This window comes from Meriones unguiculatus, chromosome 2 (genome assembly GCF_030254825.1).
Source record: "Meriones unguiculatus strain TT.TT164.6M chromosome 2, Bangor_MerUng_6.1, whole genome shotgun sequence".
In the NCBI taxonomy this organism is placed as follows: domain Eukaryota; kingdom Metazoa; phylum Chordata; class Mammalia; order Rodentia; family Muridae; genus Meriones; species Meriones unguiculatus.
Genome location: NC_083350.1, coordinates 166,185,186 through 166,207,224, shown reverse-complemented (window position 1 = coordinate 166,207,224; position 22,039 = coordinate 166,185,186). Strand labels below are relative to the sequence as shown.

The 22,039-nt window shown below is 36.7% G+C and overlaps 1 protein-coding gene across 1 annotated transcript in view; it reads right to left on the bottom strand.

The window, feature by feature from the left end:
• Positions 1-1,444: 1,444 nt before the first annotated feature.
• The window catches only part of LOC110563788 (arylacetamide deacetylase-like 2), a 43,110-nt gene continuing 22,515 nt past the window's right edge, over positions 1,445-22,039 (bottom strand). The window contains exons 2-5 of the mRNA XM_021660985.1: positions 15,130-15,352; positions 11,791-11,860; positions 10,027-10,198; positions 1,445-2,047 (exon numbers count right to left, since the gene is read on the bottom strand). Coding sequence (XP_021516660.1) covers positions 1,445-2,047; positions 10,027-10,198; positions 11,791-11,860; positions 15,130-15,352 — 1,068 coding nt within the window. The remainder of the gene's footprint in view (positions 2,048-10,026; positions 10,199-11,790; positions 11,861-15,129; positions 15,353-22,039) is intronic.

Genomic DNA, 22,039 nt, shown 5'->3' with positions numbered 1-22,039 from the left:
TAGTAAGATAGACATTTGTACTATATTAATCTCACTGACCCATGTTCATAGGCTTTCTGTATTCTGATATCTTCTTCAATTTATTTCTTCAGAGACTTGATGGTATTGTCCTAGCATGCTTTGACTTGCTTGATTAGAGTTACACCAAGATACCTTATATTATTTGGGCTATTGTGAAAGATATTGCTTCCATGATTTCTTCTCAGCCCGTTTGTGTTTTGTATACAAGAGGGTTAACGATTTTTTTTTTTGAGTGAACTTTGTATCTAGTCACTTTGCTGAAGGTGTTTATCAGCTGTAATGATTCTCTGGTAGATTGTTTTGGTCTCTTATGTATATTAGTATATCATCCGCAAATAGTGATATTTTGGCTTCTTCCTTACCAATTTGTATCCCCTTGATCTCCTTTTGTTGTCCTACTGTTCTGGCTAAGACTTAAGTACTATATTGAAGAGATACAGAGAGAGTGAGCAGTCTATCTTATACCTGATTTCAGTGTAATTGCTTTAAGTTGCTTTCCATTTAAACCGATGTTCCAAATTCCTGGATTTTTTTCTCCTCCATGACAACCATGGCAGCTGTATCAAATTTCTTCCAGTCTTGGGGAATAATTCTTTTCTTGAGTAGCTCAAATATTTAGAGTTTGTTCTACAACGAATGAGTGCATTCTATAAGACATTCTTGCCTCCTTAAAACTCTTTACATCCTTCATTTCTACAGAACTCAATCATATTTCATCATAACCATTTGGATTATCCTTATTAGCAGGCACATGCTGTATAAGTATTGGAAATCTTGTTGGTGATTTCTTTTGACCAAGGGATACCTGTTTTCCAAAGGTGCTGTGGATTTTACCTTGTCTCCTGAAAAATGCTGTCTCATCTGACCATCCTTCTGCTTTTCCAGTGTTTAACTTTACTGCTCATTGACACTGTACCTTTCTCACCTTCTACATGGAGGGAATTCCTTCTCTCTGGTTCAGTCACTGAGAATGAACATATCTGTTTCCCCTTTTCTTTATGTTTGATGTTTTTCTTCTGAGTTTTGGTTCTCAAACTTCTCTAATTAAATCTTTTTATACCCTCTCTTATTCCTAGAAGTCCAAGAGCCAACTGAAGGGTATAGGTCATTTAAAGGGCCAGGCACACAAAATACTTAATATAACACTCATATTTTAAAATTGTTCTGCCATTTTTGAATACTCAGAGTACATCTTTCATAACAAATGGTAATTAATAGGATAATGAAGTGAGCACCCCCATTTTAGCAATATTTCTAACACTAAGAAGGTGAAATAACATTCTCAAGCATTCAATAATCTTTATTTAAATTCTGTGCAGCTTTATACACAAGTCAGTTTATTTTGTGCCAATAAATCATACAATAATTCAAAATAAATTTATCAGATTGCTTTACTGACTACCTAGATACCTGCACTATTTATTTACAGATTTTCCTCTAACCAAGTAATATATTTATCTCTTACTTTTAATCCTAAATGTAAAAACACTGGAGCCGTAGTGAATGACAGGGCCCCATGGACTCCTTCCTCTATGTGGTCATGAGTAACTTGAACTCCAACATTTCTAAGGCGTGAGATGTAAATGAGACCATCGTCTCTTAAGGGATCATGTTCACAAGTGAGGATGTAGGTCAGTGGCAAACTCTGTAACTGGGAGTCACTGGCTATCAAAGGGGACAGCCTGCTATCCACAAGTGCTGGATAGGAAGCATTCAGTTTTCCAAGAACTGGTTCAGTGTAAACATGATTCTTCTTATATTTCTCAGGAAGGAAGTCACTCCAGTTAACAAACTTGAACAGATGTCTTGACTCTTCTGGCATGTGCTCATTTCTCAGTGCAGCCTGGGTGAGAGCTTTGTCTTCAGTCACATATAAGCATAACAACTTAAGTGTGACCTCCTGGAACATAATCGGACCATGTGCGTACTCTCGATGAGATGGCAGAGAAGTATCAATTGACTGTAGGCCAGGGTATATCAAAGCTTGTGCCTTAATTCTACCTTTGAATTTTGGATCATTTTGTAGCTAGAAATATAATGAATACTAATGAGTCAATTGCTTTAAAACAATAAAATTTGTAATTTCATTGTAGTAGCCAGGGGGAAATGAATCTATTCATAAAAAACACTATCTAGTAACTTTTCTCTCAACATTTAGCCATTAGTTTAGAGAAATGAGAGTATCATTCCACTGTCATCTACAGAAACAACACACACTCTCTTGCCCACCGATTTATTCACATGTGACAAACAGGAATATGATCAATGTAATGTTAGTGAGGATGACAAGAGTTTAATCACAATACACATTCTGGTATTCACACCTTTACTCACATATGACAGCCAAACAGGAGGGTGATCAGCAACATCTTAGTGAGGAAGATAAGCTTTTTGTTTCTGAAGTTGGACTTTTGCAAATTTATTTACTTATTTAAGAAATTTAGCTTTTGTTTTTTTGTAATAAAGTTTGTTGCAAGTCTTAGGGTTGTTATGTAACATAGGGTCCTCCTGTGTCAGTCTCCCAAGAACTCTAATAATAAACATGCCTTAGTATTTCTAGTTTTCCTAAAAGAATTGTCAACCTGAGTAATAAATAAGCAAAATTTACAAATATAATGAAATACAACTGCCAATATTCACATGTAAACTAAAGTCTAATGGACCTTTTCATGCTAGAGAAAACACTTAAAGTTTATCTAACTAGTGTGGTGTAATAAAAATGAGAGATGATAGAGAGAATCATTTATGAAAATCAGCAAATCATAAAAAGCTGTGGAATGTTGCATTGCAGTCTCTGTTTCTTATCAGAAATAAGAGGACTCCTATGCCTGTAGCTACATTCTTTTTTTCTTGTACAATCCACAGCAGTGAACCACTTCCCTGAAAGCATGGACACTATACAGCTCAAGCATCTACAACAGTTCTGCATCAGCACCTGTAGCTGCTTAAGGTCACACCCTCACAAAGGCAAAGAACTTACATGAAATGAAAAAAAAAATCTATGAAATATTATTAGCTCATCATAAGGCTACCCACCTGATCAACTCCATATTTCAGAACAACAGAAAGGAGGTTCTACAAGTTCAAGAAAAAAAAAATCCCAAGAGACTCCCTCCAAGGTTCTTATTTTCCACAGTGGCTTTGGAATGGAAATTTTATAAATAAATGGCAGGCTCTCAGATTAGTAGAAAAGCAGTGGTAAGAATGGTGTGAAACAGAGGTAGAGTCATGTGACAGCTTCTTCATGTAGCCGAAATGCTGGCCTCTAGTGAGATGGCACACATGCTTATACTTCAGGAATAACAAGTTATGTCTCTGTTTGACCTTTTAAAATTCATACTGAATTACAGAAGAAAATGAAAAATTAGTGAAATCAGAGACTGAGTGATGGACTATTTAGGAAACAGTGTGATGACCTGGGTACTGATGGCCAGAACAAAGAAAGCTCCGCACAGCAGCATATTCCTGTTACCCCAGCACTGGGTAGGTAATGTGGACACACAAGGGTCCTTGAAGTTGACTGGATGGCCTGTCTAGCTGACTCAGGGTTCTCCAGGCTCTGTGAGAGACCCTGACTCAAAAGTAATGTTGAGAAAGATAGAGGTAGCATCAACTTTGGCTTCTACATTCATGAGCACACACATGAACATGTACATGCTTCACACACACACACACACACACACACACACACAAACACACACACACACACACGTGCATACTCACAAAAATATGTGTATCCCCAAAGCCATGAAATAAAACTGTGACATTTAAAGGAGATAAAAAAAGGAACAATCGTTCTCAGTAGTAGTTGAAAATTATAATCATTAAATCAAAAGCAGCTGCAATAAAACCCAAAAAGCATAAAGAGAAATAGCATGAATGTCTATGCTTTCAATTTCCCTACTCCTCTGCTATCCTGAGTCACTCAGCCTCCCTTTTCTCTAATGACACTGTCATAAATCTAGTCAAACTTCATGGCAGAAATATTTGTCTTTATGACTAAGTAAGATTTTTTAACTTTATTACCAAAAGCTTTTTGAATAAAAACATCACAAGAACTTATGAATATCTATATTATATTTTATTTTGAAATCGAAAATAGTGGATCTCAGTTCACTAAAGCACTTTCAGAATGTTCTATGCCAAATTCCCTGTAGAGGCTGGTGACCAGTTAAAAGTCCTGTTTCACTGACGGGGACAGTTACTGAAGAATTGACAGTGTCTTCATTTATCTAGGACACCGAAAACCCGAGGAACAGCAATATCAGTATTAACCTTGGCATCACAGCATCTAACCTGGCCCAAAGTATCCTCGGAGCACAGAAAGGAGACTTGGGGGCCACATCTTTGCTTTTCACACTCTTTTCACATCTGACAGCCTTCTGTGACACCACACCTTTGTGAGAAGGGTGCCACCCTTACAACCTTTGAGACCTTTTGTCCAAATACCCTGATGCCAGAACCTTGGATGGAAAAACTGTACAGCTGTAAGGATGACTCCCGTCTCCTCAGCTAGAAAAGTGACCTTGGAAAAAATGTGCATAATAAATGTGGTCAGTTAAATTGGTTGACCTAGCTCTAGACTTCTCTTGTCATCATTCTAACAGAATTTCAGTAGCCACTCCAATAAAGGGCCGTTCATGTACCACTAAAAATAACGTTTGCTGATGGCTGTTTGTGTGGCTGGTGAAACAGTGGAGTAGGACGGCATGATGGCAGTAGCATCAGTGTGGACCTCAGCATCTCAGCTCAACAGAGAATAGTTTATGGTCCCCAAGGTAACTCTATGTAGTGGTTTCTTTGATCAGCCCTCCAGTAAAGCTCCTAATCCCCTGTCATTTCCACCATGTGTCTCTTTTCCAACTTTATTTTTTTCAAAACTTTTACTAGCTTTATTTATTATGTATTTATTTAGTGTGTGTGTGTCCAGAACCTTTATTAGTTGACACAACTTTCCAGCCCTCAATAACTTCATATTGTTACAAATATTTTGAATCTAATATCCTTCAGCCTTCCATCATGCTTTTTGCTAATTTAGCACAAAGTGCTCTTACCTATTTTAGTTCAAATCATGAACCAAGTTTATTTTTTCTCACTCAGCTAAAGGACTAAATGTCAAAGTTAATGGTACAATCAAAAGATTAGTATTCTGGAAACAACTAGACCATGTATCTTAGTATGTATTTAATTTGTACCATAATCATACAAACTTATGTTTGTATACCTTAATACCTAATGAAAAGGCTTAATTCCTAAACTCAAAGAGCAATTTACCACACTACCACTGGAAAAATGATTATTCCTCACTTTATGTCTAACACTGTATGTGTGTGTATACAGCATGTACCTACAAAGAGAAATGCTGTCTCACAAAAGTATGCATTTTATTATGCATAATTTAAACATTACATTCATATTTATAATAATATAATATATGTATACAATTATATGATATTATAATCATAAAATTATATTGTGTTAAAACAAATTAATTATTAAGATTAATATAATTGATCATTATATTATCAAATATATAATTAATACTTTATGATATTAAGTATACATGACAAATGTGGTTATGCTGATATATATTTAATTATAAAGTATAACTATTTTATAAATTAACAGTTATATGTTAATTTATTAACAGTCATGTCTGTAGTATGTAGTATGTATAAGTGTATTATATATAATATGATTATATATTTATATTAATACATAATACATTTATATATTTTTAGTAGGTGTTCTGAGACAGGGTTTCTCTATACACACATATCTATCTATCTATCTATCTATCTATCTATCTATCTATCTTTGGCTTTTTAAGATAGGGTTTCTCTGTGTAGCTCTAGCTGTTCTAGATCTCACTCTGTAGACCAGGCTGATCTCAAAATCAAAGATTGCTTGCCTCCTCATTTGAGTGCTATGATTAAAGAAGTAAGCCATCACCATTCAGCAAAACTCTCTCTATATGACATATATTCCATATATTTACATATGTTCTACATATATATTAAAACACTAAATATAAAATACAATATATATTATAAATATTATATAGCTATATTTTAATATATATAACATATATATTATACTTAATAGCCTATTCAGTTAAATACAAGGTAACTTTATTCAAAACTGTACCTTTTGACTCTTTCTGAGCCATCACCATATGTAAATATCTACCCTGTTTTTATTTAATTAAACTATACATCATACTTCCATCTTTCTAAATGACTTCTTAGAACATTGTTAACATAGGGGTTCACAGTGATGTTCCCTTTATTTGTATCCTTTTGATCTCCTTTAATTGTCTTATTGCTCTAACAAGGACTTCAAGAACTATGTTAATGAGAAATTTAGAGAGTGGGCAACCTTGCCTTGTCCCTGATTTCAGTGGGACTGATTTATGTTTCTCTCCATTTAGTTTAATATTGGCGATAGGCTTGCTGTATATTGCTTTTACTATGTTTAGGTATGTGCCTTGTATCTCTGATCTCTCCAAGACTTTAAATATGAATGGATGCTGGATTTTGTCAAATGCTTTTTCAGCATCTGAGAAGGACCCTTTTTACTATGTTAATTCTACCAAGCCATGAGCATGGGAGATCTTTCCATCTTCTGTTATCTTCTTCTATTTCTTCAGAGACTGTCATTCTTTTTTATGCTACATTAGGGAATATTCAGTGAAGCAAGAGTGTTGGAGGCTGATCTAATGGTAATTACTGGCCCTAAAGATCTGGTTGCTGCTTGCCAGATACACTCAACCTTGTTTGAGTAAACCTGCTTAAAATGTACCTGACTGGCTGAACTGGCTGATTAAACAGTCTATACCTGAAAATGGCAAAATGGAGTAGGTATGGCTAGGGTTCCTAGGCTTTTGTGGAGAATCATGGGACAGAGACAGATGGGAAGAGAGCAAGAAAGAGGACACCACTATGTTTTAGCCTGGAAAGAAAAAAACAAAACAAAACACATGGGGCTATAGAAAGGACTACAATAATGGCAAAAAAAAAAAAAATAAGGCCAAGATGAAGAGTAAAAATAAGTATTTATATGATTATGGATAGGAGATAGGGTGGTTAAGGAGGATGATATTGGGTGGAGGCTGGGAGTGGGATGATGAGGTGATTAGACAGCATAGGTAGGAATATCTGCCCAGTCCAAGGTAAATAAGGCAACTATAAAATCTAACAGGTATCTGTGTCTTATTATTTGTGATAATGTGTTAGATAATACCACCATGATAATTGTAGGGCAAATAATAAACAAATATAGCTCACCACTTTTTATTTACTATAAAACAAGGGCAGCCAAGGTTTTATTGCAAGTCCTGCTTCTAGAGGGACCTCATGCTTACGTACAAGCTCAGCTGATGTAGTCTTAGTCATTTCTCTGTTGTCTCTGAGTGTACACTGAAAGTCTAATAGATAGTGGATCATGCAGATGAACAGAAGACCTGTCATGTGTGTTTCAATCATGTTGGCAATTAAAATGGACAATATTTAAAATTATATATATATGTATATATATATAATTCTAATGTCTATGAAAAATGTTGAATAGTGTTTTCCTTTCTTAAAAATCATTGTTTTCCATTGGTGAAAAGTGCTATGTTTATACAGTAAGAATGAATATGAAAAAGTGGGATTCCCAAGAAACTCTTTGTAATTAATAGAGAAAACAATTTTATTTTATGTTTATTTAAACCACAAAGCACACATCTTTTGTTTTCTATAACATCTATTAGAGAACGACCTGCTTTAGAGCCTTTTTGTGCACTGATGACACCACCAAACAAAACATTCAAATCATTCAACAAAAATTTTCAAGTATTTTTTGGGTTATAGAAGATGGCATTTTATTGGGATTTTATTTTTCCCAGCATTTAAATATTTTATTTATTACAACTTATGCACTTTGAATCCCAGTTGTAGCCTCCTCCCTCAGCCCCTCCCAACCCTGCCCTCCCTCTTCTCTTCCCTTGCCCCTCTCCCCAATAGTTGCATAATTAAAGTGATAATTCTCTCAAAATAAATCAGGCTTGAAGAAGTAAACATATTAGTTGAATGGTAAGATTTAAAAAAAAACATGGAAGTATTTTCTAAAATTAAATACATACAAACTTTGAGACTACTTCTGCTTTGTAAAAGGAAGCCAATCTGTATGGTTAAAAAAAAAAAAGAAGATAGAAAATGTGATTTTGTTCTACAATGGAATTTTGGGGATCACTAAACATGTGTTGGACTGAACATGTGTTGCTTTTCAAAATATTACCTATTTGATGGTAATTGTTTAGCTATATTCAACAAAAACTTTAATCTGAGGTGACTTAATCACAGTAGGAATTGTTCTATAAAAGCACGATAAGTTGCCCAGTGCTGTCTTTGACAATCTACACATTTACCACATGATCATGGTTACTCATCTACATCAACTGGCCTAGACTTAGAGCCCCCTAAAAGAAGAAAACAGCAATAATCAAAAATGAAGTTGAGTGCCAGCCATCATCGAATTGAGACTTCTAGACTTGGGGGAAAAGAGCAGGCAGCCTTGCACCCCACTCTGCTGCCACAACTCCACCTGCCTGTCTTTCTTCTCCTGCCATGAGGCTCTGAATGTTCCAGGAGCCATCATAATCAACCTCTTCCTATTAGTTACTTCCTGTCAGATGTTTAGTTAGAAGGAAGAAAAGTAATTAATACACTTTTCAACTATAATGATAAAAATATTAATTTTTTAAATAGAATCTCTACGTAATTTCAATTAAGTTGTGAACAGAAGGAATCCTTTCTCAAAATGGATAGTGTAGTTGAGAGGAATTGGTGAGCTTTTACTTAACACTGGCAGGGTAAGTCGAGGTCAGCATTATAATTTTCTAATACCTTCTTCCTGAGTTGTTGCAGCAGAAGGCTCACAAGTTCAAAGCCTGAACAAACTACAGAGCAGTTCAGGGAATCTTATCAAAATCCCGTGCTGAAACAGTAAGTTTGAAGGAGAAAGTTGCATAGTGCAGGAGTAGCATCTTTGCCTGCCAATCACACAGCCCTGGGTACAACGCCCAAAACCTGCATATGCCTCAAACCTCCTAAAATAATAGGACTGTAAAAGCCTTACTTAGTGCTAGACAGTTAAATCCATATCTAAAATAATATCATTCAAAATGAATAATCTCACCTGTTTATTTTAAATTTCACAGACAACGTTATAGAAGTATTGCAAACATACTTAAAACACAGCTTCTTTTGCATTAGGATTTAAAAAGTATATATAACCCTTGGTTGGAATAGCAGTCTCAGGAAAGACCCCTGTGAAAAGATTTTTTTTGGATCTGTTGCTCTCCTTATGGAGTTTTGTCCTCTCCAGATCTTACTATTTCCCGCATCTTTCCTAAGATTCCCTGCACTCTGCCCAAAGGTTGCCCATAAGTCTCAATATCTACACTGATAGTCTGCAGGACAGAGATTTTCAGAGGTCCTCTGTGTCAGGCTCCTGACTTGTTCCCTCTTTTCTCCTTCTTCTGATGCCCAGCCTCTATGCCTTTCTGGATAGGAATTGAGCATTTTAGCAAAAGTCCTCCCTCTTGATTAGTTTCTTTAGGTTCCAACCAAGGACTATGCATGTAGATAACCTAAGACCTCTGCACAGATGTGGCCCATGGCAGTTCAGTATCCAAGTGGGTTCCATTGTAATAGGAACAGGGACTGTCTTTGACATGAACTGATTGGCCTGCTCTTTAATTTCCTCTCCCTGAGGGGGAAGCAGCATTACCAGGCCCCAGAAGAAGACAATGCAGCCACTCCAGATGAGACCTAACTGACTAGGATCAGAAGGAAGGAAAAGAAGACCTCCCCTATCAGTTGACTTGGGGAGGGGCATGCAGGAAGAGGGTGGAGAAAGGGAGGGATTGGGATGGGAAGAGGGAGGGAACCACATGGGGGATACAAAGTGAGTAAAGTGTAATTAATAAAGAAAAAAGTATATATAGCACATACAACGTACCAGTTGAGTCACTGTAGCTGCCAAGGCACCCCCAGAACTGTCTCCTGAAATACAGATGCGACCTGGATCCACTTCATATTTGGCAAGAACCTTTTCCTGGAGAAAGAACTTGACCACAGAAACACAATCTTCAAGGGCAGCTGGGAATGGATACTGAGGCGCAAGTCTGTAGCTTTAGAGGTAAATCAAGCAAAAAAGTAACAAAGGCCCAGTTAAAAATATCTCACACTGATACTAATAGGCATATTTTCAATCATAACTCCCAGCAATCATAACTCTCACCAAAGGTGGCTTCTATCTTAAAGTGAGAAATAGTATCTGGTTCAGGGTTTCAGGTATCGGTGGTGAGGAGGAAAGAGTGGGACAGAAGGTGTGTTCACATTATGAAGTCTGTATGCTTCGTAGCCCTCAGTGCACTTGGTGCCTCAAGAGCAACTGAGCATCATTGATTAGATTACCCAGAAATATTACATGCAGAAAATATGAGAGCAAATATGAATATACTTGAATAATATTAAATATGAATATTTTAAAGCAAACCACCAGTGAATCTTACTAATATTTTAAGTATATTCATAAAACTATAATTACTGTTGCATTTGTTCATCTTTTGCTGTGCATGTGTCCAGGTTCTGTGATAAAAACCACACCTCAGTTGAGCTGTCTCACTTTTTACTTCTATCGCCCTAATATCCGTTAGAATTAGTGAATTATTCACATGATTATATTAAACAATATTTACCAGTTAATCCTTGTAAGGGTTTGTATTTTAACCTATGCCTAAATATTTAAAATTCACATAATCTGAGCACAATAATACAAAAATTAATAATCTTCAAGGTAAAGAACAACAAATACTTTAAAGTAAACCTGTGGAATTCTTAAACAATATAGAACATATTTCACTATTTTAAAAGCTTAACTAAAATTATACTGTGTTAAACTTAATCAAAATTATACCAGTAAAGGCACTGCCTTAATTATTGTGTCAAGTTAGCTATTTCTCAAAGTTTAAGGATTTTGTCTTGTTCCATTTTCAACAGCAGGACAGAACAGATACCCTCCCTGCTGGACCCAAATATACATTTAACCATAAAATTCCTTGTAGTGATCTTGTATGAGATGTACAGTTTTCTAAGTCTGTATCTGCACTATGGAATTGGCAAGAAAGACAGAAATTATTTTATTCTGCTGCTGGGAATTTCAATACTACAGAGGACACACCTGAGGTCCTAAAGTAAATAAGTACTTGCTCATAGTTTTGGTATATTATTGTAAAGGTTTGCAAAAGTCATGTTGTAACTATCAAGACTTATAGTTTAGATAATGTCTTGAAATATACAAATTATTCTAGTATTTTCACCTAGTAGAATTACACCTAAGAACATTTCTATCCCCACACAGTATTTATAAATAGGCAAATTAAAATTTATTGTCTCAAGCATATAATGAGAATACTTTCAAGGTATGTTACTTGCAGATAAAATTAGGTGCTTGAAAATCTTGAGTTCATAGTTCTAGAGATTATCATAACTGTGATAACAAATGTGCTTATTCTTTTGGCCTCACACTTGTATCTAAACTAGCAGAAATAAAAGTAAATACTGATATCTTTGTGGACACATTGACATTAAAACTATAACAAAATTACTGTAAACATAAATCCATAGGATATAGCTTATTGTTGGCTAGAAGACAAGCTCTGAAAAAGCCAAGTTATATTGAGTGCAAGAGCTGTGTTAAGAAGTACTATCATTCTCTTACTCTATTCCCACAACAACAGCATCAAGCTTGTTTGATGTCCGTCTGTTCAGGTCATCATGGGTGGATGACTCTGAAATAAAAGGAATAAATATAAAAGAATACACTGGAAACAGCAAACAATGGAAATGCAGAAACAATAATGAATCTGATAGAAATGTAAATTTTGATTAATTGATTGATGGAATCTCAGTAATCATTTTATTGTCACGTAGAGCAACAGTCTATTGAGCTCAGGAAAAAGACTGGCTACAACTCATTACCACCATACTCGATAAAACGCTTGGCAAAATTATTAGAAAGTGTGGAAATAAGTTGAAAATAACATTGTAGCCAGCACTAAACTTTTTACAAATTCAAATATTTACCATATTTAAAGAACTTTTCAGGAAGTGCATCAACTTACTTTAGTCAAAGTGTACTATTTAGTGCTATTAAAACAGACTAGTTTTTTTTTTTTCCCCTAGAGGCTTATGTTTTTACATATGGCGATGGATAATTAATAAATTAACAAGTAAACCTTTTTTTATACAGAAGTTACCTTTCTGTATGTAAGTGACAAAATTAGTTTTCTTTTTATTATTAGTTACATTTTGTTAACTCTGTATCCCAGCTGTATCCCGCTCCCTCATTCCCTCCCAATCCGACCCTCCCTCCCTCATCTCTTCCCTGCCCTTTTCCAAGTCCACTGATTGGGGAGGACCTCCTCCCCTTTCATCTGACCCTGTTTTATCTGGTATCTTCAGGACTGGCTGCAGAGTCCTCCTCTGTGACCTGACAAAATTAATTTTCATTAAAATCAAATAAAAGTGTGTTCTTACACGTGTAATTCCATACAAAAGTTAATTGAAGATTAATAGACAGTAATAACCTTCAAGGATGTAAAAACAGAGAATACTTTCCTAAAAATTTAAGAGAAAGTAATATCAAATATTATATTTAAATAGCAATAAATAGTAATTCATATGCAAAGCATAAATTGGCATCCATGTTGTTTAACATAAAATAATAATTATCAGAAAATGAACAAGAGAAAAATGAAATATTGTTTCAGTAAAATGTACACTTTTTTGAGAATTCACAGAGCTCGTGGAAACTTATGTAGCTAAATTTGTTTGAAATATGGACTTAAGGAAAGCAGAGGCAGAAAGTGGACAAGATAACAATGGGGCAATGTAAGCATCTTCAGCTCAGTGTTAGATAAAAGATTGGTAAACAAATGGATACTATTTCTGAGACATTTGTTAACAATCAATGCAGCCAAATTCTTAATCATGGAAGGTTAAAAAAGAAAGTAAAAGAAATGATGAAATGCTGGTGATCCACCAGGGATGAAGACTAGGAAGCAGTCCAAATAATAATCTACATAGTGTGGATAGGAACAAGAAGCTGCTCCTAATTTGTGGCCAAAACATGTCATAAAGTGTAGGAGCTAAAAGACTGTGAAGAAAAGCATGGTGGTCTCTCCTGGCATACATTTGCCTTTCTTGTATTCTTGAGAGCTTTATTTTCCCGTTTACTCTTTAAGAAATTCACATGATACACTAATGATCAAGTATGCAGCCCAGTCTGCAGATGCATTTATTGAACTTAAGTTCAGAAATAATGTTAGGGAGGGAAACAGAACCTGTATCAACATAATGGGCGTGGGGACTAGAGTGGAAACAAGAATAAAGTAGAGAAAAACAATAACCAACAACTAAAAAAGAAAATCCTAAAAAGTGGGGAATATTAATATTAATAAAGTATACGCAACAGCTTGTTTCAGCATGGTTTTAGCTTTTCGTTTGTTTTAAAATTGCAGTTGCAAATGAAGGGATAGGATTTTGGGGAAAAGGGAAGGGCAAAGAAATTTGTTTCATAAAAGCTAACAGTGTAACAAAAGGTCCCTGCTCCCTTTCAGATTACACAGTTTCAAATAGAAACAGGAGAGAAAGAGATGACCTTACTGTACAAGGAAATATGTCTCGGGAAATAAAGCATGTTAAGAAAATAATTAGAAAGAGCAACTGCAGCCAACAGGGGTCAAGGAGGAAAAGACAGTACATAGGAATTAATAAAAAAGGCTACAACTGCAGGTAGAAGAAACACAAATCAGATGATGATTTGGTAGAAAACATAATCCCTAGGAAAGCACAGATTCATCTTGACCAAAAGATAGACATGCCTTTTCCCAGGGTATAAGTGGAGAGTCTTGAAGAAAGTATCAGTAAGGAGCCAATAAGTTTCAGACAGTATAGATGGATAAGGAGAGAGGTGGACTGGGAGATTCCAACCATACAGAATTATGTCCTGGAGGGAGAAGGTAAGGTTGGATTCAGGGTGGAAATTCAGCAGTCACTGGAGCAAGACAGAACTAGAGCTTTCGAGAGGAAATTTTCCAGCAACACTGGGAGCATGGGTGGACGGCTTAGCAGGAGCAGGAGCCTTAATCCCCTGGTTTCTTCTCACAGGCCTGTTGTGCCCCCCCCCATGGTGGGACTTTGAAAACACCTCTTACTCTGCTTCTTCAATACAAAAGCGTGATGATAATACCTATATGAAAAGGTGCTCACTGTGCTGAAGTATCTGAAATACCTATCTGAAAAAATGCTTACTCCGCTGGCTGCCCAGCTTTACAAATAGAAGTTTTGCTTATCATGGAATGTTCACAGTTTATGAAGGCAAAATACTGGACATTATAACCAAGCTTCAAGTTCATTGAGGAAAAGAGTTCTATCACTTGTTTGTTACATCTGTTAGTACATAGTGGAATATCCCAAAACTTTTCTGTGTAGTAAATCCATAAGTCATCAGAAGTTTAAAAGTTTGTGTGTTTCTGTCTGTCTGCTTGTCTGTCTGTCTCAGCTTCTACATTTCAGGAAGGAACTGTTTTCTCAGCTTCCTTTCATTTTTATAATGTTAATACAAAGTAATGCTCTGTATCCTAAGCCTTAATATTATGTAGATGTGTGTGTGTAGATGTATCACAATCTACAACTTGACCAAATGTTGGCTGTAGTGTGGCAGCAATTACATTATTTCAGATCTAACAATTAGAATACCTGGTTTACCTCAATGTTCATTTAATTTATGTCATTAGGTTATTTTAATCTATTTCTAAGTTTATGGTTTGCATGGTCAAGTTTAGAATATCAATTTGTTTATTTGAACAACATTTTTTAACATAACCATCTTGTTTCTGCTTGATTGCTTTACTAACCGATTTATATATGAAAATTAACTGTGAGCTATGACCCGTACATTCCAATGTATCTTTGTTAAGATGAATATATTACCCAAGTCACCACTGTACTGACAAATACTCTGTCATATGAATAACAAACATAAAAATACACTTACTGCAACTTCCCATGACAAAGGAACCACCATGCATGAAAATTATAGCTGGTCTTCGTATTTCAGACTTCTTTTTTGGCAAGTACAGACGAACAGGAATGTCACTAAAGTTTGTGTCAATCACTGTAATGTTTTCATCTGAAACTGGTTTTGTCAGATAAGCTAATGTTATAGCTACATACATGTCTTCAAATTTCATAATACCTATTTTTTCAAATAATGTGGCCTACAAAAACAAAACAGATTTTAAACATACATTTTTATTTTGGTAACAACAAATGTAAAATATGAAATGATAACACAAAACAATGTCATAATATTCTAGATTTTTATATCCTTAACATTATTTTGAGAGCATGAAAATCTCAATGTTGACATCTGCAGTAGACATAAACTAAACTGATTCTATCAACAATTCATCCTGAATAAGGAATAGGCCATGAAAACCAACTCTTCTTAATAAAATATTAGTAATTATTGGTTGATGAGGAAAAAGAAGTCATTTTCATAGCTGTTAATGTGCTACTGCTTGCTGTAGTAAATAATCTACTTCCAATGCTCTAGAAAAAAACCAGAGTGGACGCAGGACTAGCCACAGGATTATCATCATGGATTGCTGCAGCCATGAATCATCTGAAGGAATGGGCGGGCATGGGAGCGTTAGCAGGCCTTCTGGTGTTGGTCTCCTTGGTTTGCCTGTGGTAAATATGCAAGATTAGAGTCTCACAACAGAGTAATGCAGCCATGACCATTCAGGCCTTTACAGCCATTGAAGCAGGACAGTCTCCCCAAGCATGGTTGGCTACAGGATGCGAGGCTAAGCACTGCACTGAGGGTCAGCCGCTTTGGGCCCAGAGAAGAGCATGTCTGATTGCATGCGGGTTGATGCCCCAGGTCCCACCTCTGAGCAAAAGGTATTGGACGGGTCTGATGCTCTTTGGGTGGATGACACCTAAATGAACATCAGTACAAAGTCCCAATTTATTTCTAATATCAGAGATCAGACCTCTACTCTTGCCTGATGCGTCTAAAACAAAAAGGGGGAACTGTAGAGAGCTGCGGAATGCTATGCCTTAAAGATGGAACTGGTTTCCGCCTTCCACCTTCCCGATGGTGAGTGCTCTCTGTCACGAACAATTCCACATTTGGCTAAGGCCAAAGATCTGGCTTGCTTCCATGTATGTGGACCTATCTGCATTGCCCACATGGCACGCTGGGGTTGGCTACCCAGAGGCTATTTAAGCTGTGGGCTGGCTTTCCCCAGAGTCAGATGATTGTTCAAGGTTCCTGAATAAACTGCATTGAAAAAAAAAAAAAAGAAACTCATTAAAATCACTGGATCACAAAAATGAATGAAGACATGAAAAACTAATTACTGAGAAAATGGATTCTAGTGGGCCCAGGAAAGGAGAAAAAGGGATTAGTCAGGTAAATGCATAAAACTGTTAGACAATAAATAAATAAATACTTGGAGATATTAATCTATTATTTACCTAGAAATTTAATCCATATTTGCTTTTGTAAGGTGCAAAGTTGCTCTGCATACTACCAGAGGAGAAAAGTAATCACCAATTTTACCCAACTGTAAAGAACTACAATAACTACTGGACCATCAAGACTCTCCCACTATTGCAATAGAGATCATTTTGGGAGAAAACAATGAATTGGATTTAAGTCCCATTCTACAAGACAAAACTCATACCTGGCACTACTCACACATCTTTAACTAGGAGGTCATAGGCCGTAAAAGGAGAACCTTCTACTGCCACTCTATTAAATGTACACAGTATTAAACTATCTCCTATTGACTTATTGTTATAGCCATAGATTAATGCATCTCTCAATCCTCACCAGAGAAGCTTCTGTTTGAACTAGATTGTGACTAACACGCACGTGCAAAACGGACCAAGGTGTGAAATAAGAGACTACTGAATACTCAACTGTAAATAAAATATCTCTACTGCCTTCTCTCCTGCCAAAGCACAAAGATCACTTCAGAGAAGGAGACTGAGAGGCTACATAGGCCAGAGATATTGGATGAATATAAGGAAACTCTGTCCTGCAGACACAACCTGACAGCTGCACGTTTGAACTCAGTGATTGTGACAGCATGCACAAGAACTGTGCAATCTAAACCAGACCAATATCTAGCATGGAAAAAGATCTAGCATGGTCACAAAAATTCCTAGCCAAGGATCTGTTGACAGCTCATACCTAGTGTGAAAGGGAGAGTCTGGTTTCATTAAGAATGAGTCTGTTGGTTCATCAAGTGCATGGTCACACACTGACTACATGAGAAGTGCAGACTGAATTAGATAAAGGGGGCAAAGAAGAAGGATCCAAATTTGTGTACTGCAGTATGGGTGAATCTGGAAGGAGTTGAAGTAGGGGTAAATATGGTGAGAAATGACTGTATGCAATGCCTGAAAAACTAACTTCAAATAGGAAAAGCATTAAATGCAAATAAATAAGTATTTGTTTAAAAATCTTAAGTATGCAATGATAAAAATTATCTGAAAATGACATTTTATGTATGTTCAAATATTTTTATTTATATTTTGTTGACCATTCAACTTTAATGTTATAAAACTGTGTGTGCTTGTGCATGTGTGTTTGTATGTGTGTCTGTGTGTGCACGTTCATCCTTGAGTGTGTAAATATGTCAGCCATGTGTTCCTGTGGAATTCAGGTATAAACTGTGGTGTTGGTCCTTATCTTTTAACCTTGTTAAAGATAAGTGCAAATGCTCCAACTGTATATGCTAGTCTTTCTAACCATGAGCCCTCAGTGTTTCTCCTGTCTTCACCTTCCAAGTTACTATAGGAGAAGCATGCTGCTTGTTGGTGAGTTCTGGAGGTATGAACACAGGTCTTCATGCTTGCAAAACAACTGTTTATCCTCTATGTTGTCTTCATTGTTTCTAGTTTCATTTTTAATGTTGTATAATGTTATTTACTATAATAATATTTTATGTTCTCCATTTTCAGCTGTAAAACTGAGCAAGAAAAAATACAAAATGTATACAGTTGGGTCAGAAAAGGGCACCAGGTTGTGTAAACAGATTAAAGAAAAGCCTGATGCTAAATGGAATAAAGGGAGTAGCAAAATTCACAGCAAAATTCAACTCATCTAAGCCTCCAAGTTCTGAAAAAAAAAAAAAAAAAAAACACAGAATTAAAGAAAAGCTTAGGGTCAGGCATGGTGGTGTCCACATTAATCACAGCACTAAGAAGGTGGAAGCTGCCAGATCTATGAGTTCAAAGCAAGCCTGCTACACAGTTCCAGGACAGTCAAGCTGAAGCAGTGAAGGGAACCACTGAAAATAGAAAAATTTATAAAAAAAAAAAACAAGAAAATCATGAAATTTGCAGGTAAATGGTAGGATCTAGAAAAGATCATCCTGAGTGAGCTATCCCAGAAGCAGAAACATGCACACAGTATATACTCACTCATATAGACATATAATATAGGATAAACCTACTAAAATCTGTACACCTAAAGAAACTAATCAAGAGGGAGGACTCTTGCTAAAATGTTCAATTCCTATCCAGAAGGGCAAAGAGGCTGGACATTAGAAGAAGGAGAAAAGAGGGAACAAGTCAGGAGCCTGACACAGAGGAACTCTGAAAAGCTCTGCCTTGCAGACTATCAATGCAGATGCTGAGACTTATGGGCATCCTTTGGACAGACTGAAGGGAATCTTATGAAAGAAGTAGGAAACAGTAAGATCTGGAGAGGACAGGAACTCCACAAGGAGAGCAACAGAACCAAAAAATCTTTTCACAGGGGTTTTTCCTGAGACTGCTATTCCAACCAAGGACTATGCATGGAGATAACCTAAGACCCCTGCACAGATGTAGCCCATGGCAGTTCAGCATCCAAGTGGGTTCCATTGTAATAGGAACAGGGACTGTCTCTGACATGAACTGATTGGCCTGCTCTTTAATTACCTCCCCCTGAAGGGGAAGCAGCATTACCAGGTCACAGAAGAAAACAATGCAGCAACTCCTGATGAGACCTAATTGAGTAGGATCAGAAGGAAGGAAAAGAAGTCCTCTCCTATCAGTGGACTTGGGGAGGGGCATGCATGCAGAGTGTGGAGGAAGGGAAGGATTGGGATGGGAGGAGGGAGGAGAACCACACGGGGGATACAAAGGGAATAAAGTGTAATTAATAAAGAAAAAAATGTAAACATAAAAACATTATTGGCAATCCTAAGCAAATTGCAAATAAAAGCTAAGTGCAGATTACGTAGATGATGGGATTAACTAAAATAAAATGGCTGGTCACATGAGAAAAAAAAAAGAAAATAGAAAGCTACTTGGACTTTAGTTGTGTGCAGGATGATAAATATGGATCTATTTTCCTTTTTCTGCATGGAGACATCCAGTTGGACCAGCACAATTTGTTGAAGATGCTATCTTTTTCCATTGAATGGTTTTGGCTTCTTTGTCCAAAATCAAGTGTTCGTAGGTGTGTGGGTTTATTTCTGGGTCTTCTCTTGGGTTCCATTGATTCACCTTTCTGCTTCTATGCCAATACCATGCAGTTTTTATTACTATTGCTCTGTAATATAGCTTGAGATCAGGGATGGAGATACCTCCAGATGATCTGTTGTTGTACAGGATCGTTTTGAAAATTCTGTGTTGTTTTTTTTTGTTTGTTTGTTTGTTTCCCCATATGAAGTTGATAATTTTTCTTTCAAGTTCTGTAAAGAATTGTGTTGGTATTTTGATGGGAATTGCACTGATTCTGTAGATTGCTTTTGGCCGAATGGCTATTTTCATTATGTTAATCCTACCAATCCATGAGCATGAGAGATCGTTCCATCTTCTGATATCTTCTTCAATTTCTTTCTTCAGAGACTTGAATTTTTTTTTTTTTTTTTTTTTTTTGCTGGAGAAGTTGTGGAGAAAAGGTAACCCTCCTCCATTGCTGGTGGGAATATAAACTTGTACAACCACTTTGGATATCAATCTGTCACTTTCTCAGACAATTAGCAATTGTGCTACCTCAAGATCCAGCTATACCACTTCTAGGCATATAACCAAAAGATATTCAAGTACACAACAAGGACATTTGTTCAACCATGTTTATAGCAGCTTTATTCATAATATCCAGAAACTAGAAACAACCCAGATGTCCATCAATGGAGGAATGGATACAGAAATTGTGGTACTTTTACACAATGGAATACTAAACAGCAATTAAAAACAAGGAAATCATGAAATTTGCAGGCAAATGGTGGGATCTATAAAAGATCATTCTGAGTGAGGTATCCCAGAAGCAGAAAGACACACATGGTATATACTCACTTATAGACATATAAGATAGGATAAACATACTAAAATCTGTACACCTAAAAAAAAAAAAAAGAAAGAGGACCAATTAATCCTCATTTAGAAAGGCAAACGGGATGGATATTGGGTATAGAAGAAAACAAGAAACAGGACAGGAGTCTACCACTGAGAGCCTCTGAAAGACTCTACCTAGCAGTGTATCATAGCAGATGCTGAGACTCATAACCAAACCTTCTGCAGAGTACAGGGAATCTTATGAAGGAAGGCGGAGTTAGTATGACTTGGAGAGGACTGGGGATCCACAAGGACCTAATATATCTGGGCACAGGGGTCTTTTATGAGACTTTATTTCCAACCAAGGACCATGTATGGATATAACCTAGAATCCTTGCTTGGATGTAGCCAATGGTAGCTCAGTATCCAAGTGGGTACCCTAGTAAGGGGAACAGGAACTGTTTCTGACACGAATTCAGTGGTAGGCTCTTAGACCTCCTCCCACCACCCAAGGGAGGAGCATCCTTGCTAGGCCACAGAGGAGGACATTGCAGCCAGTCCTGAAGATACCTGATAAGCTAGGGTCAGCTGAAAGTGGAGGAGGTCCTCCCCTATCAGTGTACTTGGAAAGGGGAAGGGAGGAGATGAGAGAAGGTGGGTGGGTTTGGGAGGGAATGAGGGAGGGAGCTATGGCTGGGATGTAAAGTAAATAACCTGTGATTAATATAAAAAATGAAACTTAATAAAAAAAAATAAAATGTAAAACAAGTGAATAAGAGGGCCATGTTTCAGCTGAAGCAAACAGTACAATATGGCAACTTTGGCCATGTGGTTCTGGCTTTAGAGTCAAAGATAAAAGAAATGTAATACGGAATCTCCCTCTGTGTATAATGAAAGCCACTCATGCCAGGCAAGTGTCAGTGGTGTCCCTACATGGAGGTCTAGACAAGCCATTGTGTGAAGTTGTGAAGATGTAGCCTGGATTACCTCAGATACTCCAAAATATTGAAGATACCAAAGCTGTGGTACATGTGCTGATGAAAGCTGCTATTTTGGAGTGAAAGCAGTCCAAGAGAGAAGTGTGTTTCAGTAAACAAAACTGATAGAAAGTGGAAATCTGAAGAGCACTTTGACATCAAACATGGATAGGCCCAGGTTATTTTCAGTCTTGCTTTGGTCCAGTATTTCTTCCATTTTGGAATGCTTATATAAAATCTGTGTCATTTTATGTTGAAGTACATGATCTGTTTTTTGATTTTTTAGGGGATTATAGTGATGAGACTGCCAGGAATCTCAGAGGAGACATTGGAATTTTAGACATTGTTGAGACTGTTGTAGACTATGGGGGTTTGTAAATTTGGACTTAGTGCATTTCTGCATTATGATGGTTCTACAAGTCTATGGGGGCCAGTGGTGGAATGTAATGGTTTGAAAATAAATGGTTCTAATAAGCTCGTAAGTAGTGACACTGTTAGGAGGTGTGGCCTTGTAGGAGTGGGTGTGCTCTTGTTGAAAGAAGTTGTCGGGGCGGGGGCAGGTTTGATTTCTCATATGCTTAAGCCAGGGCCAGTGTGGCATTGTCTTCCTGTTGTAGGACAGTCCGGATATAAAATTCAGCT